The 18258-nt window shown below is 42.0% G+C and overlaps 2 protein-coding genes across 2 annotated transcripts; one reads left to right on the plus strand and one right to left on the minus strand.

Moving 5' to 3' along the window:
* Positions 1-496: 496 nt before the first annotated feature.
* Positions 497-12454, minus strand: slc9a6a (solute carrier family 9 member A6a). The gene is made up of 16 exons (XM_027019136.3): positions 12045-12454; positions 11045-11244; positions 10670-10747; positions 10455-10531; positions 10243-10355; positions 9743-9848; positions 6986-7127; positions 6781-6886; positions 6580-6668; positions 6103-6216; positions 5654-5765; positions 5232-5385; positions 4928-4958; positions 4753-4835; positions 4433-4538; positions 497-3984 (listed from the first exon to the last, which is right to left on the minus strand). The coding sequence occupies exons 1-16, from the start codon at positions 12316-12318 to the stop codon at positions 3706-3708; spliced, it is 2064 nt and encodes a 687-aa protein (XP_026874937.2). The 5' UTR covers positions 12319-12454; the 3' UTR covers positions 497-3705.
* A 2870-nt stretch (positions 12455-15324) lies between these two features.
* mmgt1 (membrane magnesium transporter 1) lies at positions 15325-17927 on the plus strand. The gene is made up of 4 exons (XM_027019167.3): positions 15325-15459; positions 16647-16699; positions 16819-16922; positions 17042-17927. The coding sequence occupies exons 1-4, from the start codon at positions 15381-15383 to the stop codon at positions 17193-17195; spliced, it is 390 nt and encodes a 129-aa protein (XP_026874968.2). The 5' UTR covers positions 15325-15380; the 3' UTR covers positions 17196-17927.
* Positions 17928-18258: the final 331 nt, after the last annotated feature.

Genomic DNA, 18258 nt, shown 5'->3' on the forward strand with positions numbered 1-18258 from the left:
ATTCAGACCATATAAGGAGTGTGTTACCTGAGCCCTCAATGAGGGCTGGCTCTCTCCAACACGCTGCAGTGTCCGGTCAGTTCATCTGTGTAGGAAGCTGCCCACCATCTGTGGGGCAAACCCCCTCGACAGCCATGGAATCCACATGTGAATGACAAACTTTACAAAGCAGTTTCCCAGACAGCTGCCTCGGAAAATGAGCCAAGTTACAGATGAGGATACAAGTCCTCCATGTCCGTCACAGTGGAGAGTAATTGTACTCTTGAGCCACGGTTGCCCTAGAAACGCTAAAGGGGGGGGGGGGGGGGTTGTCATCAAGACTCTCACAGAACAGCATCCATCTCATGAATGAAACTGTGGTCAGATTCTTCATTTGTTTAACTAAAACAGTCTGTCCATGAGGTCATATCTGTGTCAGTGCCAGCTGGGCTCTCTTTCTGTACAGACATCAAATTCAAAATCAGTTCAGGCAAAATCCAATAACAAGGAAGCAATATAATCGAAAGCACAGACTTCTGTTTATTGATCTTTGCACACACACACACACACACACAAACAGATGATATTTACACAGATGTAAACAGTCAGTACCTGCAACACGTAAGAACAGAGGCTGCGCATAGTGTGACGAGCCCTCAGCTACATATCATTAAAAACACCATGGACATGGCGTCCAAGCGTCCAAATGCTTTGTTATGCTACTTTGGACAAGCCAGGGTACCACACCATTAAACGTGTGGGACAAGCTTTCACCCCTATCAAAGGTTGTTAGTGGACATAGACACTGAATGTACCAAGTACAAGTCTCCCTGTACAAGCAGCAGGAGAGATGAATGCAGATTTAGCCACTGCCTGGAAGTCTAGCCACTGGAGCACCTGAGTCCGCCCTGCTCAGGACACCAAGGTTCAAAGAAGAATACAAAAAAATACATATTAAATACTCAACAAATGGGGGAGGCCCAGGGGCAAATACCCAAAACAACAACAACAAACTTTTGTTTATTAATGCCATAACCATCTATACACGGGAAAATTTCATTAACGGACCTGTGTGTTAATTTTTTTTTTTTTTTTTGAAGTGACAGCAAAAATCTGGTAAATGACATGAAGGTTTAGCTCTTGTGTTTTTGTGTTTTACTGATTTCTCACTGATGCATGGCCAATCAGAAGGGTGTAAGTAATGATGCACTAAACCTTGCAAATAGTCCTGCTAACAGATCATAGAGACATTTAGCTAGTATTGCTGCTCTTGGTACCAAGACAACATATATTGAGATACATTTTTCCATTAAAATCTTAATTCCTCATCCTTCACAGAACAATTAACATGATGCAACAGTATGGTAGTACGTGTACGTGTATTTATTCCTTAATCTGAAAATCTACCATTACAAAATGAAATAAACAAATAGCAGATATTTCAAGGAACAGCAACAAATCAACAAGGCAAGAACAAGCCAAATTGGGGGAAAAAAAAAAAAAAATTCTAAAAGTGCAAAACTGCAGTCATACTCAACGCCGCTTCCTGACCAAATACCAACCCCCTGTTCCTGCGGGTCATGTGATCAAGTGGCATGTCTGCAAGAATACTTTGCTACGCTCTATCTACAAGTCCTGCACAGCAGGCGATAACAGCGTTGGGGGGGGGGTGGAGACCCCAGCTGCTCTCCGTCAGAACAGCAGTACCTGCCCCTGCCCTCAGAGCACGCTGGGCCTCTGTCCACAACCGCACCGTCCCCTAGGCAGAGTCTGGTCTGCACCAGCCCCGACCGGCAGACCCAGCGTTACAGCCGTGCAGTTTTCCCACAGGGTACCACGTGCATGTGTCTGGCTGGCACCATGACAGCAATGACCAAACAGAAGACACAAGCCACGACGACAACAAAAAGTCGTTCGCTGGAAGCTGCAGTCTGGCTTTGTGCCAAGTGGGTTTTTTTTTTGTTTGTTTGTTTTTTTTGTCCTTTAGCCCAAGCAAACTATTCTCTGGAAAGTATATTCAAAAATCAGTCATTTCATTTTACTTAACTCACTATATATTTATAGTGTCAGTAAAATCAAAACTGCAACAAATTAAACTGCTTCCAACAGCTTTTACTTGTTCTTTTGTCCTGTCATCAAAATTGAAGTTGCCAATTTCCCAATCAGCATTTTTTTTTCAACCAAAAAGCTTAAAAGTGCTACCTCTTTTAGCCCTATTAGAATACACAGAATATCAACGCTCAGACGGCCGACTCCTGGAATCTGAGCGACACAGAAACTGCAATGTGCCGATATTCCACACCAACCTAGACTGTTTCTCAATCCGTTTTAAAATCCATAGAAACTCCACAAAACGTCGGAGAACACTCAGTGATGCATGATCACACAACACGTCATGCAAAAGTTGAAACAAAAAAAGCTGAATGTTAGTCCAAGATCAAGCAAGCAAAGGTTTTTCACTTTATATTATCCTTACATGTGCACCTGCCTCCTCGGTGCCATGGTAGAAAGCAGAGGCTAGAATTTTTAAAGACTTGTAAATATCTGTTACTAACACATATCATGGATTATGTTAAACAATCAGTTAAACTGTGTCAAATGGTGACATTTTTGTCATTAAAGGCTGCACTGAGAAATCAATATGAACAATTAGAGGCCATCACTATGCTGTTATTAAGAAAATCAGGACAAAAAAACCTCAACTTTTGCACTATAACCTTTGATTATAGAACATCTTACTGGCAAGAACATGGACACAAGATGTAAATCCCGAATCACAGTCAGAGGTCAATTTGTGAAATCCAGCCTATTAGGTTACACAGAGCGACAGACATCCCTCTGTAGCCAATCACAAGTCATGCCGAGTTACAGACATCCCTCTGCAGCCAATCACAAGTTATACCAAGTGAGAAACATCCCTCTTTCAGACAGCTGCAAGCACGCAATTCAGACATATACAAACTCATTATCAAGATAAAAGGTCTCCCCCTAGTGGAAAACAGTGTTGTTTTTCTCCCAAGGAACATAAAAAAAATAAAATTAAAAAAAAAAACAAAACACATACAACAGGCACTTGGTTGTAACCGCACAGCAAAGTCAAATTCATCCAGTTAGTATGCCTCTGTTTTTGAATCCTCATTCAGGGAGGAAAAAAAAAAAAAAAAAAAACAATCTGCAGGCATAAGACTTTGAAACTTTTCCACTGACCCCACACAAATGCCCCTTAGAAAGATCTCTCACTCGCCAACAGAAAGCGCGAGTTAGCATGCACGCTAGGCTGCGGCTATGTTACACCTTACAGCGGACGAGAAACTGGCGCCCGCCGCCCGCCTCAAAGACCGAGAGAAAGCAGAATCATGCCAAACGAGACCACGATGCCGGAAGACGTCACGCGGTCTGGTCAACAGCCAAGCGTGGGGGGGGGAGACGGTCAGCGAGACAGACAGACTGGACGGTTTATGTAGCGCAAACGGATGGATTCGGTTACACCAATGTCCTAAGAGGAGACGAAAGAAGAAAAAAAAAAAAGTGACCAATGAGGTAGAGACATACCAGCCACTTCTGTAAGAGAAGAGGAGAGAGGGAGCGAGAGAGAGAGAGGGGTCGCTTCACATGGTGCTAGTGGTAGACAGTGATGAGAGAGCTGGACAGATGAACAGGAACGCCTCGGACTCGTGTGTCACGTGTGGTTTTTGTCGGCTTTTTTTTTGGTTCCCGCCGCACAGCTCAGAGCTCCCGGTGGCGGTGGGGGTCCAGAGGCATGGGGGGCTCCGAGTCGTCCATGGGAAGGACCAGGCGCGTGCCGCGGATCACCAGCTCATGGTCACTGATGCCCAGCTCCCGGTCCAGTGCCTCCTCGGAGCTGACGCCCATGCCGCTCGCCGGCGCTCCGCTGGAATGCACGCCCGCCACGTCCGTGCTCACCGTGATGTCGCCGTATGTCAGGCTGATGTCGCCATCGTTCAGAATGAGGTCAGAGTCGTCGTCTCTGAGCTGCACCTCATTCTGCATCGAGACGCATTTAGGCATTTAGCAGCGCTGGAATTGTTAATGACCCAGTTTCTTGACTGATTATTTAAACCTCCACTGTCACATGCACTCATTTTGATTACCAGTCAGTTCATTAACAAAAAAAAGGTTCTACCTTTTAAAGAAACATTCACCAATCATTTAACATCTGGGAGTGTAAGAACATAACTGCAAGAGTGTGGACTACACCAGTCTGAACCTAAGCTTTGTCCAGAACCCCTTCCTTTATAAGGCCAAGATCAAGATCAATTTTTTTTTTTTTTTAATGATGAAACTAGTTTTTGTATGACGAAACCGCCGAGTAATGAGGATGGTACATCTGGGTAAGAATATTCTTATAAGGTGCTGTATCTGTCCTTTAAGAGAGAGGCCCTTCGTGTGTGGCGTGTGCAGGCCGCGTGGGCCGTGCGGGTGGGGAGCGCACCTCACGGGCCTGAGGGCTGGTCAGACACTGCGCCAGGGGTCCGCAGCAGGACGGCAGAGTGGCGGTGAGCGGGGGCCCACTGTGGGTCAGGATGGGCTTCAGGTAACTGCAAGGCAGCAGGGTTAAGGCCTACACAACTGCGCAGCCGGCACTGGGAGAGAGGTCCCTACGCAGCGCGTACTAAGACACACACACACACACACACACACACACACACACACACACACACACACACACACACACACACACACACACACACACACACACACAAGATTCTTCTAATATGGCGCTCTCTGCTGGAGTGAGAACAAGAAGGATACTTGTGGTCAAAGTTGTACCAGACCCTAAATAACCAGGCACTCTCCTGCTTGGTGCTTCTCCTCTCTACTCCATCAGGGCCAATCTGCAGAAACACACCCACAGATAGCATTAGGGTTCCTATAAACATTACAAATACTACCGTATGTCTTCGAGCACAGTTGAAAATGCACCTACCGAATTGTCCTGATCTGAGTCGACTCCAACACTGTTACAACAGAATCAAGAACACCAAACAAATTTAATCAAACAGGCTATGTGTACAAGACAGCAAGGTACAAGATATCTCAGCCAATGCAAACGCACTGGCTTTGTCTGTCTCCCTCTAATCTCCCTATGTGTGGTTTTTAGAAGGTGCCGCCGTTAGATAAGCAACTTTGCATCCAAAAAGACTTGCATAAATAACCCTCAAAACAACAGTGGGACGCAGCAGAGGACGAGCTCTAAACGTGTAGCGAGAACGCCGGGACGTTGGACCGACCGGATGCGCTGGCAGGAGAGCATCTGAGTGGTGCCTCCACCACAGATCCACACGGTGAAGAAGACCACCAGCAAAGTGGTGGAGAACATCATCTGCCGTGCATACGTGGCCGTGTCCCTGATCGAGAGGGCAAAGGTCATAGCCCCACGGAGACCTGGTGAGGAAAGAAGTTTTGCTTGGAGTTAAGAGATATGGGAAGGTGGTACCAAGTTGTACTGGAAATGTTAAAAGTCATGTGACAATGTTGCATAATGCTATGTAGAAACCAAGTTTCTAACCATATAGTGCAATGAAAAAGTGGAAAATGCACTTTAAATACTCATTTAAACCACTAACTCAAAACAGGCTCCTTTCCTCTGGTGTCTCTGGTTGTAAATAGAATTCTGGTCTGAAAGTGTCTCGGTCCAGGTCTGTCCACAAACCTGCAAACATCATCATATGCTGAAAGTTGGAGCTGATCTTATTCCTGCGGCCCAGGTTGAGTAGGAAGGAGAGCGGGTAGATGTTAGCAGCACGGCCAAGAAAAACAGCCAACTGGGAGAGGAAGAGGTCAAGGAACCACAAAACAGAAGCCAGCCAACCGCTGCACACCCACGCAAAACCATCAGCCTTTGTCCTTAACAGCCTAACCGGGCAAAAAAAGACCTGTGCTTGTTTTTAAGAGAAGAGATTCTGGCCCAATTACTCCAAACGCATGCCAAACAGTGCCACCTCTGTCGACCCTGTAAGCAACACTCGTCAGCAGAAACAGTTCATCTACTCTCCTGAAGATCTTTATCTGGAGTCTGTGATCAGGAGGAATGTAGCTTTTCACCATCTTAATGCAATTGTTATTTGTTACGCCCTGTACCATTTCCAACCATGAGGATACAAAGGCTCCCACAATGAAGATAGGGTTGAAGACGTGGTTCTGGAACGTGAACAGGGTCAGGCCCATGTAGGAGAAGATGAAGTTCTCAGCTAGGAAATTCAGGAGCTCAAACAACTACAGAGAAGGACAAGGAAGTATTTCAGAATCTTGAGATTTAACAAACACCCCAATGGGAAAAGCGAGCAGAGTGTTACTCCTTTTTACAGGATTTTTAGAGGAGCAGGCAAAACATATAAACATACAGACAGAAAAAGGGAGAGAACTGCAGTACAGTACACAAGGTTTCCATAAAAACAGGACATGTCAGACAGAGGTCCTTCATCAGCTTTACAAGCAAAGTACTTCAGTGCTTTGTTTACATATATGTATAAGAGAGTGTGTGGGTGTGCCTGTTTGAGTTGCACAGTGTCAGTGAAAAGGTCAGTGAAAGCTAAGAAAATAAGTTACTTATCAGAATTACACGGAAAGCAGTTTTACCTGCTTGGTCCTGTCCTGTGACTCTGGGGAAAGGTTGTTATAGGTGTAATGGGCCTGAGTGATTCCACAGAAGAGAACTGCAACCACACCTGGGCATGCAACAAAGGACTTTAAGCCTTTAGAATACAAAGTGGACAGCAGGGGGCAGACACACCCTGCAGGCAGGCATCACAGCGGCGAGTGGGGGGGGGGGGGCGTTACCAGTGAAGCCACAGGCTTCTGCCAGCAGGAACGTGCTCCAAGACATGAGGAAGAAGAGCGCCGTCTCCAGCAGCTGAAAGTCCCGCAATTTGGTGAACTTGGTGACGTGGGAGGAAATGTTAAGGAGGCACAAAACCACTGGACATTCCATTATACACACAGACCTTTATGGTGTACTGTAAAACCCAAAGCCAGTGGAGGATATCAAGGCGGTCATTACTCCGGTCGCCACTCCGAGAGCAAAGGAACCACTGAAGACGCCCAGGAAGATGCCAAAGGACTTCAGCATAGCCATGGCTTCAAATGTGTGAGTGTTGTCTCCCTCAGGCTGGTACGCCACGATTGAACTGGCAACAGACGCCAGACAGAAATGCACACACACATGTATATACACACAGAGAGAGAGGCACAGACAGACGCACACAGTTTCTCTTTCAAAAGCACTTTAAGATTAATGCCTTCCAAAAATACAGGCTCCTAAAAGGACTAGCATCAATCAAGTGAAGAATACATTTGGCAGGTAAACTGATTCCAACACAAATAAATATTGTGTTGTCTCTGCAAGAAGCATAAATATCAGGGGAAATGAAAGAAGAGGAGAAGGGTCAGCACACCATGCCCTTGCAGCAAAGTAAACCAGATTTGCAATTATCATAAACCAGGACATAAACCTGTTTTTCAAGATGCAACACTGCACTATAGTATAACCCCAATCAGGCAAACCAATGCTGTTCTCATGTCTACGGCACTCTTAAAATGCACAATACAAAAAAGTTGCCATGTAAATATTGGAAGGAAAATCTAGTAGAAGCACAGTCACTGTTCTGGAGGTGAGGAAGTTACTGTATTATATCACTTTTTTTTAGAACGATGTGTATATATAATTGGGCATGAAAGTTTGCCTGATATCAACTGATTTTTCGTTGAAAAAAAAAAAAAAAGAACAATGTACTCAGTATATGTCACCTATAAGACTCGTTTTATGTTTTTAGGTACAAACTATGTAATGCAATTGCTTTCCAATGCCAAAGCTCTGTAATTAAAAGCAGTTCAGGTGGGAGTTTGGAGTGGCAGAGAGAAGGGAGAGTAAGGAGTGATTCTACAGCAGCACTTCTGGGTGGCCAACCTTAACCACAACATATCACTCAGGAAGCAAATCCCGCCCAGTCTGGCCCCAAACGGAAGTACCACTGGTCTCGGCGTCTGTCAGTCCGCTGACTCGGACTCACATTGCTGCATCTTATTGTTTAAACAAACAATGGCATTTCTTACTCAAGCAAGTTATCATTTCTTGGCATGAATTAAAACTTTTCAGTGCAACAAATACGGCCATTTTATAAAGATATTTCATTTAAATTTGTTCAGGTGGTACTTAAATATATGAAATAATAACCAACTTGTAGTTAGTTTGTTTTTTTGTCTTAAACCAATTGTCCTCTCAAAACGCTAGTTTCAGGCCACACTGTGGGTCATTTGCTCTGCATACTGTGGCTTAGACCATCCAGTGCAAGCACACACACACACGCGCACACACACACACACAAAAAAACAAAACCCTATAATCTGCAGATTCAAAGCTATTTCTATAGCACACCCATTGAGGGACGTTCTTTGCGTCTGGTTCCCTCCTTCTACGCATTGAGCCACACCTCCAGAGCTGTGCTGGCCCACCCTACTGTGCCTCCCGTAATAAAGGAGAATTCTGAAGATGATGACATGGGTCCAGCAGGAGAAGAACCAAGGTGTTAGGGACATGACACAATAAAGCTGTCATTTGATTAGTAACAAATACAGCACAACTGATCAAATGAAACATGCTATGTATAAATGTATTGCCAGTATTAGTGAATGCTTTAGTTTTTGCAGAGTACTATTAAATATACCCCATCTAGCCAAAGCAAAAACTTGCCAACTACAGAAAATATTCAGACACCGTTACTTGTTGCACACTCTTGTGGATGTGATTTTGAATGGTTAAAATTGTTATTTTTACCCATCAATCTACGCAATCAATTATAATGAAGTGAAAATGTTTAGAAAATTAATTAAACAAAACTGAAATCTCTTATTCACAAAAGTATTCAGACCCACTGCTGATGCACTTGACAATTTGGAGTGCAACATGTTTGCTTAACTATCCTTCAGGTGCGTCTAGAACTTAGGAGTCCACCTGTTGCATTTCAAATTGTCTGAACATGGTTTGGAAAGGTACCGGAGTCTATAAGGACTCGCAGTTTACACAAATACGGGAACATCCTTGAAGAAAATGTTCTCTAGCGTACTTCCAAAATTTCCTCCAGACTCAGACTAGAGCATCTGTTCACCTTCCTACATGATAAAACCCCAAAGCATACAGTCAAAACAAAACTGGAGTGGCTTCTGGGCAAGTCTCTGATGGACCTTGAATGGCCCAGGCCGTGGACTGGATGACCAAAGGCCAGGCTGTGGACATCTGTGGAGAGACCTGAAATGGAAGGTCACAGATGCTCACCATCCAATCTGATGAAGTGTGGGAGGATCTGCCGTGAAGATTATGCCCAAATCCAATTTAAAGATGTATCCAAGAAGACTTGCAACTCTCATTGCTGCCAATGGTGCGTCTACAAATTATTTAATAAAAGGTCTATATACCTTTGTAAATAATAGATATCGCTGTAGATTGATGGGTAAAAATGGCAAATATATTCATTCAAAATCAAATCCAAAACAGAAAGTGTGCAACAAGTGGTTTGAATACTTTCTGAATCCATTGTATGTCCTCAAGTGCATCCAAACTTTCCAAAAATATTTCAGATTGACAACTAGCTTCTAACGTGAGACATCAACATCACACATATGAGATGAGTCAAAATCCTTGTGAATCACTGATTCTAATTTTGCAGTGGTCACAGGAGAATCATATTAAGAAGGCTTTGTAGTTTTGAAGTTGAACAAGCACTGTTTGGACTGAATTTGGACTTACGAGGAGAGCACCACAGCAACAGCATCGTTGAGTACGCTTTCTCCAAACAGTAGAGCATAGAGGTCGACATCTACCTGCAGCTCGTTGAAGATGGCCAGGACCGTCACTAGAATAGAAAGTTCAGAGGACGAAGTAAATCTGAAAAGCAAGACTGAAGCTATCACATGCTGTGTCCAAAACAAGGGCGGGAAGACTTGGTGCAGGCTTTCATTGCCACCAAGCCAGAACAAACCTGACTCCAATTGTTTAATCAGTGTATTATCAAAACTGATTAGTACATGGAGTACACCTGTGCTTGGTTGCAATGAAACCACGCAGACGTGTTGACTCTCTGAAGATTCCCTTCCATAAAGCACAATTGAATTCACAGGATAACTGTGTGAAAAGATAAAATCTCAACCTTCACCGACAGATTTTTCTTTTAAAAAGTAAAAGATCAAATTATAGTCCATATTACATTTTTTGTCCAACTTAAACTAACTGGTTCCACTAAGGCACACCTGGGTCAGTGGCAGAAACAATGGCACCAAAGAACAGGCAGTCAGTGAAGAAGAACTCTCCAGCCAAGTGACCGATATGCTTCATCAGAGTCACACAGCCATACATCAGCAACCTGCAACAAGGCCATTATTCCCAACATGAGTTATTGTCTTCAGTTACCCAAAAGACTCATTCCAGAAAACACAAAGAAATGTTCACCAAGTAAACAAACCCAATAATGAAGCAGGAGACCACTGTTCCAACAAAGGCATAAGCTAGAATGGAGCCCATGTTCCTGAAGAAATGTCTCTGAAATGAAACGATAATGACTTTAATTAACATCAGTAATGAGAAATGTTAAATTATTGGTTAGTCTTGGTTTTAAATTAATGATTACAGCTATGTGATCAAAGATTTTCCACACTGAACAAAAAGATCAGTTCATACCCGCTTTAAACTGTATCCAGCATGAAATATAATTGGGGGCAGAAGAATATTGAAGAACACCTCCGGGTCAAATGTTACCTGAAATAGCATGAGGTGGGATATGCTGATTAACACCGCCCCAACACCTAATTTGTGACTTCCTGTACTGGCAGCAAAATCAAATTAATAGTACTAAAAGCCTGTATTCACTGTTATGTAAGAGATTCCATTAATGTATAAAAAGAAACCACAAATTTAACCAGATGGACGACATCTTTTGTTCAGATTGCAAATGTTATTATTTATTACAAGGGTATCATATGTCATAAACAGCAGGATGACAACTCTGTGGTAAGCAACTTAGAAATCCTTTATTTGAAACGTTAATCGTTTTACCTTACGAAGCATCTCATTGTCCTGAACGTCACTGATTTCACTGGCACTGATCTCACCCTTCAGAGTGTATTCATAGAACTTGCCACTGACATTTACTAGCAGTGTGGCTGGGCTGGAATCAACGAGGCAACTCAGTGCGACATTGTTGATGTCACGAGGTACATGAATCCCATATCGCAGAACAACCCCAACAAGCAATCCTAGTGACACAAAATTAATATTATTTTTTAGAAGGGCAGATGAGCGCTGATATTGTTTAATGACAGGATATGACAAGCAACACAATTAAAAATTAAATTCTGTACATATTAAACAATTCTTAATTAACATCTCAAAACAAAAAGACCAAATGGACAATAATCATTTTAGACTTTGCAAATAAATCTATATGGATTTTTATCGTGTTTTGTCATATTTAAGTATTAATCAAGAAGCCTATGTAGTAGTGGCCTGCGTTACAATTAGAATACATATTTAATTCGTCATTAATCCAACGTAAAGCCTGGAGTTATCAACTGGCAAAGTATCATTTTGAAAATTGCTAATATTGTGTTGACCAGAGGCTTCTTGCAAAAAAAAGCCAGCCAGCTAATTTATCTTAGATAGCTAGCGTTGGGTTAGTTATCTTCAGTTTGTCCCAAATGTTACTCGGAGCTACCGACTTCCGAAATATACTGCAGATCTAAATATTACTGTAAGCCAACATAAAATGATTAAATAAACCTGTATTAGTTAGCAGACATAAGTGGACAGCTAGCAAGCAAGCTTAGATAGCTAAACAATATGCTAGCTCATGGCACTAATAGCTCATTCTGTCGAGCTGGGCCCTTTTAGCATATTGTAAACAGCTGGCACGATTTTAAAAGTGCATATTTTCCGGTACCTTTTTTACCCAAGCACTGTCCTTTTAGCTACAAGTTTAGCTTACCCAGTCAGCTAACTAGCTTTGTGGCTAGCTAGCACATAATGTATCATAAACATAAACGATGCTTATTCTCACCATAAATCATTGCCAGGCCCGTTTCGTGTAAAAACCTGAATCGACGATGTTTGAACAGCCATATAGTTAAGATTGTGAGGGTGAGGAGCAGAATGAAAATCAGCAGATCGGCGCTGTCTTGTCGGTGGCTTTCCTCAGCCTTCTTCTCAGTCACGATATTCTCCATCGCACTGTCCTCAGCTCCGCACACCCACAAACACACCGACAAGCTGGTGAGAGCGCACAGTTTTCCCCAAACTCCATCTGTCATACTGAGTTTCCATCTAGAGCCCATGTTGACATTTCTTTTTTGGTTTAAAAAAATAAATAAATGGTAGGTTTAATAACAGCTCATGAAAATAGCATATACAAGGAGCGAATTCAATACCAAGCCAGAAACGATGTGTGGATTGTTCCTGCTTCCAAGTATGACTCCGCCCCTTTCCCAAATGTGACTCCGCCCCTTTCGCTCTCGCGTCACCATACTGCACTGTTCATTCACATACTTCTGGATATCCGATGGCTTTGTTGGGGAAAATCATCTGCGTACTTAATCATATAACATTTCGCTTTAATAACATTTCAATAACATTTTGCTCAATAACATTTCGCTTTTTAAAATTTGAATAGACTTACAGTGTCTAACGATAAGGTCTCAGCAGTGTTGTTTGAAACAGTCATGTTATGCTGCAACAATTTTTAGTTTTGTAAAATATGGCAAGAGAATGACTTGGTAAACTTTAAAAAGCTGCTTTACATCCAAATCAGGCCATAGAGACAAATACTGGTAAAATCCTTTCATACAATTAAAAATGTTATTGCAACTAATCTTATAATATAGAGAGGAAAAAACTAACAATCATTTTTACATCTTTAACCTAAAAAGAATGCTCACAATTCTTCATCTTGGGGATTTATTGTTTAATAGTGCAGACTTATTCCAGGAGGACTGAGTAAACTGTGCTTGGTATTTCAGGTTGAATCAAATACAAAATGGATCTAGTTATAACTGGTTAGGCTGAATAGTTTATTCCTTATTTGTGTCCACTGGGAAGAATGTTTAAATATTAAAGTATTTCTTTGACTTTCTGAAATTATTTAATTAGAGAAGTTCTGTAATATATTGCCATATTCATAAAATAATTCTGTGATGTGAAGGCCTCCAAGGTGGTTTATCAATTGGCAAGTACAGTTAATGGGAGGGGGAAGGTTAGCGTAATGTGACACATAAAAAACATCTTAACATGAATAATTATATAGAACTGAGAAATGTAAACAAATGTCAGTATTATGGCAGAATGATAGACTAATACAAAGATTAGTCCAATAGGTTTTGAGTTATCCAACGAGTAACGGTGGAATTCTGTATCTGAATCTGTTTTATTCACTGGTGTGGGGGATCGACGTAATAAAAGTGCTGAACAATTATCCATTCTTGTCCATTTTATCATATTAATTCCTATGAGTTGAAAGATTGTTACTAAAATAGTACTTCTATTCAGAGATTGTAACTAAATTAGTAATCCTGTTCTGAGAAGATCAATTTGGGACTCTTGGTCTTGGATCAGTAAGCCTGTTCTGAAAAATGTTCTCAATTGACTCCAGCATAACATGTAGTAGTACAAATTTTTACAAACATTCATGTTCATCTGCTTCGGTTTCCCCATGACATTTTAATTGATGGAATCTGTCCCACCTGCAAAATAGAATGGTTTTGCAGGTGGTGACAACAATTATTCTCTCCTCATCCTTCCTGACTTTTCTTCTCTACAGTACTCATTTTGCATTTTTGGAAGTGTCCTTGTAACCACTGGTAGCATGAGGCAGTACCTGCAGCCCATTCAGGTTGCACATGTAGTTCAGCTCCTCTAGGATGTCACATCCATACATGCTGTCATAAAAAGGTTTGCTGTGTCTCCCAGCACAGTCTCAAGAGCATGGAGGAGATACCAGCACAGTCTCAAGAGCATGGAGAAGATACCAGGATGGAGCTTTAGAAGTGCATCAACTCAGCAGCAGGACCAGTATCTGCTCCACTGTGCAAAGAGGAACAGGATAAGCACTGCCAGAGTTCTACAAAATGACCTAGAGTGGGCTACTGATGTGCATGCTTCTGGCCAAACTGTCAAAAACAGACTCCACAAGGGTGGCATGAGAGCCCAACATCCTCTAGTGGGACCTGTGCTCACAGCCCAGCATCATGCAGCTCAATTGTCATTCCCCAGAGAACACCAGAAATGTCAATGGTCTGCCAATGGTACCCCGTTCTCTTCACAGATAAGAGCCTGTTCACAGTGAGCATATGTGAAATACATGAAAGAGTCCTGAGAGACCATGGTGAACATTATGCTGCCTGCAACGTCATCCAGCATGACCAGTTTGGTGGGTCAGTGATGGTCTGGGAACACAAGACCCTCCACGAGAGCCAACAGTACCCTGACTGCTGTGTATTACCAGGAGGAAGTTCTCAGAGCAACTGTCAGACCTTATGCTAGTGCAGTGCATGAGGACAAAGGTATTGAGGCCATTGACTGGCCCTTATGTTCTCCAGACCGGAGTCCAGTTGAGGACCTCTGGGATGTTATGTATCAGTGCATCAGATGATGCCATGTAGGGCCACAGACTGTCCAGGAGCTCACTGGTGCCCTGATCCAGTTCTGGGAGGAGATTCCCCAGGACACCATCTTTCATCTCATCAGGCGCATGCATTGTCAGGAGTGCATACAGGCATGTGGGGGCCATGCACACTACTGAATCACATTATGAGTTGCTATGATGAAATTCACGTAAATTGGATTAGCCTGTGATTTCTTTTTTTACTTTGATTTTCAGTGTGAATCCAGCTCACAATGTGTTGATAATTTTGGTTTACATTTATCCTTGTTATGTCATTTTCTTCTCAACAAAATACATAGTTTATATAAACTTGAATCTATATCAACTTGAAGATTTCGTTCATCAAGATTTAATGTGTGATTTAAGTGTTCCGTTCTTTTTTTTTTTTTTTTTTTTTTAGCAGTGTAAATTAGGAATTTGAAGGAAAATGGTGAATTTAAAATAACATCTGGACACTCCCACTGCATGGATGTTCCCAGATGGAAATGGCTAGCAGAAATTAGGAAAATCTTAATTTGGGGCTATAGTGGAACAAGACACAATGCTATTTAATCAATATATTATGAATGAAGCAGTGTGGAACTGCCTCAGATAGGGGCAATTGGAAGGGTTGGCAATTTTCAAAATAAAAGACCGTTCATGCAAATCTTTGGATTAGACTTTTATTAGCACCGGGAAGTGTGACACGTTTTTTTCGGCCAGCTTCACGTTGCTGTGAAGCTGTGTTGCGCCGGATTGAAAATGGCTTCGTCTTTTTGGAAAGGTGTTGTTGGTGTAGGCCTTTTTGCTTTGGCCCACGCAGCTTTCTCGGCAGCGCAACGTGAGTACAGATCAGTTCTCAAAGGAAATGTTACGCGGACTAAAGGATGGCTACGTCGCACTTAAAAATGCGAAACAGTCCTGTCACGGTCCTTGTAAAATTGCGCCTAAAGGAAGTGGCCCAGCCGCGTCTCTTGTAGCGTTAGGTTACTCGATACACTGACGAGATGTTCAGCATATTTCACATGTTGTCATGACCTTAGAGAATATATGAAGCTTCTTCATGATTAAACATTATCCGGCATGTTCTAATTCAGGCTAGTTGGGAGTGATTTATATTCGCGATAGATTGTGCAGGCTGAGCAGTGTCATGCGGCGGGCTAACTAACGCTAGCTATATCGATGTAAGCTGGTTCATTCAGTCTTTAGTTCCCTTAAACCTTCTGTCAGAGTAAGGTAACTAGCTGCTGCCCTAATGTTTTAGTCATATCGGTTACATTTCTGGTCGCAGTTCTCAAATAAAAGCCGTTTTGAAACTCACAGCTCGCTAAGAAGGATTCCTCAGTTGGCTAGCCTAGCTAACAAAGTGCTTCATCTACCCGAGGCGTTTCGTGTTAGGCTGTCGGTTAGGGGTGTAACGGTTTACACTGCTTAGGGTTCGGTTCGGTTTTCGATTTCTTGGCCACGATTCAGTTTGTCTAACGGTTGAGCTTGGGGATGGGAATGAACGTTAACCAACTCAGAAATAAAGATTTCGTCGCCATTTTTGCATATGTATCTGTTATATTAGGACACCTGTTTTCTACCAGAAATGTAAAAAAAAAAAAGGACATACTCTTGAATTTCAGTATGATGGTTAATGCTGTGCTTAATTATAAAATCTGCAATACACTATTAATAGGCAACATACACAAGGGGTGAGGGAAGATAACAGTTCTGTGTTTTAGTGTTTTATATAGGCTGTGTCTGTAAGCTTTCCTTTTGAAGGTAATACGCCAGAAGCAAGTGATTATCAGTGTATCCCTGAGTTTTTCCAACTGTATGATCTGCTGTAGTCAAGTAAGACTGATTGAAGGTGACGTCCAAAGAATTAAGCAAAAGATGATGCCAGTTGTGATAGTGGTTTATTTTGCTAGGCTGTAGAAAGAGATATTATAGAGTAGGCAAATGGTTTATATCCTGTACTGGGCTTGTTCTGAGTGATTGACTTTGGCCCATGCAGACCATTGAGTAATCTTTCTATTTCAGATCGCTCATACATGCGATTGACAGAAAAAGAGAATGAAACTCTTCCAGTAGATGTAAGTTTTAACATTCAGCTCTTTGTCAAGAATACGATGCTTTCTTTGTAATGTGTATTTTGGAGAATAATGGTAACTGGGGGCAAAACCTTTGTTTTTCTCTGTGTGTGTGTGTGCAGATAGTCTTACAGACATTGTTAGCATTTGTGGTTACATGTTGTGGAATAGTCCACATCTCTGGAGAGTTTAAAGACATGGATGCTTCTTCAGAGCTCAAACACAAGTAAGTCACAGAAAACCCGTCTTCTAAAAGTTTTACATTTTAATCTGATTTTGTCTAATTAATATTTGTCATCAGACACCATTAATGGGAAAAAAAATGCTTTGATTTCCTTTGATCAGGACGTTTGACACCTTGAGAAACCACCCATCGTTCTATCTGTTTAATCATCGAGGCAGGGTGCTCTTCAGTTCCACTGAACAAGAGCCTGCTGCCCCCACCCAGGCCTTACCCTCAAACCCCCTGCGGTTACGCAAGCTGGAGAACTTTCATTGAGACTAGCCTTGAAAGGGCAGCTGTGCCCATCTTGACCCCATTTTTTCTGCGTCCATAAAAACACCTCAAATGGAAAGGGAAGATATACATATTTTCCTTTCACCCTTTTTTGTGCATATGTAAATATGCTGAACAAATCTGAATCTCATCAATGTGGTAACTACTTTGACATCTATGGACTGTGCCAACCCCTTTTTTTTTTTTTTTTCCAACCAGTACATTTGTAAATACTTGTTATTGTTTGGGAGTCTTAAGTCTGAAAGAAACTCCTGTAGCCCTTTGCATTGCACATTAAGGGGGGGGGGAATGATGTCATTCGTCTGCTCAACCAGAGGCATCAATCCCATTATCCACACCCATAGGTTTGCCACATTTTCTGGTGTCCTGCCATGTTTTCTGTTTTCTCCCCGCTGTGCTGTGCTCACAGGACGTTAATACTTTGGACCATTACTTGTATGTGTGTTCAGATATGCCATTTGCGACTGATGGACTTAAAAATAGGATTTGGAATGCAGATTGTTTGTAGTTAGTGAAATCAATAAATGATACCTGATTGCGAAAGTAAGAATTCTAACTAAGGAGTGCTAACAATACTGTGAACACACTGGAAAACTAATGGTACACTTGCCTTTCTTGGGTGGGTGGGCATTGTTTTTCCATTTTGTTTTATGTTATGATGCATTTGATCATTTTTAACTTATTGAAATAAAAATCTGAGGTTTTATTGATAAATGGCTTCAGTTATATTGTTATCTCCACCCCAGCAATTGTAATTCTCTCTCTCTCCAGTGGCATGGTATGAATGCTATAGTTGAAAGGCAGTTGTAGCTGTTACACTGTCTCTAATGTGCATGTCCATGTATGCCAAAGAATCTGTAAAAGAACATGCGCATAGACTTTTATAGATTTTTGCTTGAGTAAAAGAAAATGTAGTCAACCGATTGGCTACCTATTGGTTTGTATTTTCATGTGCTTTCAAAATGAGTCAAGTTTAAGCTTATTATCCTGATCCTACACTAAGCCTTTTATGTAGAACCACCCACACACCATCCTTTTACAACAC

Source organism: Electrophorus electricus, chromosome 16, assembly GCF_041902795.1.
Source record: "Electrophorus electricus isolate QZ-2024a chromosome 16, ASM4190279v1, whole genome shotgun sequence".
Classification (NCBI taxonomy): Eukaryota; Metazoa; Chordata; class Actinopteri; order Gymnotiformes; family Gymnotidae; genus Electrophorus; species Electrophorus electricus.

Bases quoted from the DNA above. Each gene is read 5' to 3' on its own strand.
- slc9a6a (XM_027019136.3), bottom strand. From the start codon at position 12,318: ATGGGCTCTAGATGGAAACTCAGTATGACAGATGGAGTTTGGGGAAAA. The intron at 10,532-10,669 runs GTATGAACTGAT...GTTTCATTTCAG, and splicing joins CTGGATACAGTTTAAAGCGG to AGACATTTCTTCAGGAACAT. The intron at 6,669-6,780 runs GTAACGCCCCCC...TTGCATGCCCAG, and splicing joins AGAAGCCTGTGGCTTCACTG to GTGTGGTTGCAGTTCTCTTC.
- mmgt1 (XM_027019167.3), top strand. From the start codon at position 15,381: ATGGCTTCGTCTTTTTGGAAAGGTGTTGTTGGTGTAGGCCTTTTTGCT. The intron at 15,460-16,646 runs GTGAGTACAGAT...TTTCTATTTCAG, and splicing joins AGCTTTCTCGGCAGCGCAAC to ATCGCTCATACATGCGATTG. The intron at 16,700-16,818 runs GTAAGTTTTAAC...GTGTGTGTGCAG, and splicing joins ATGAAACTCTTCCAGTAGAT to ATAGTCTTACAGACATTGTT.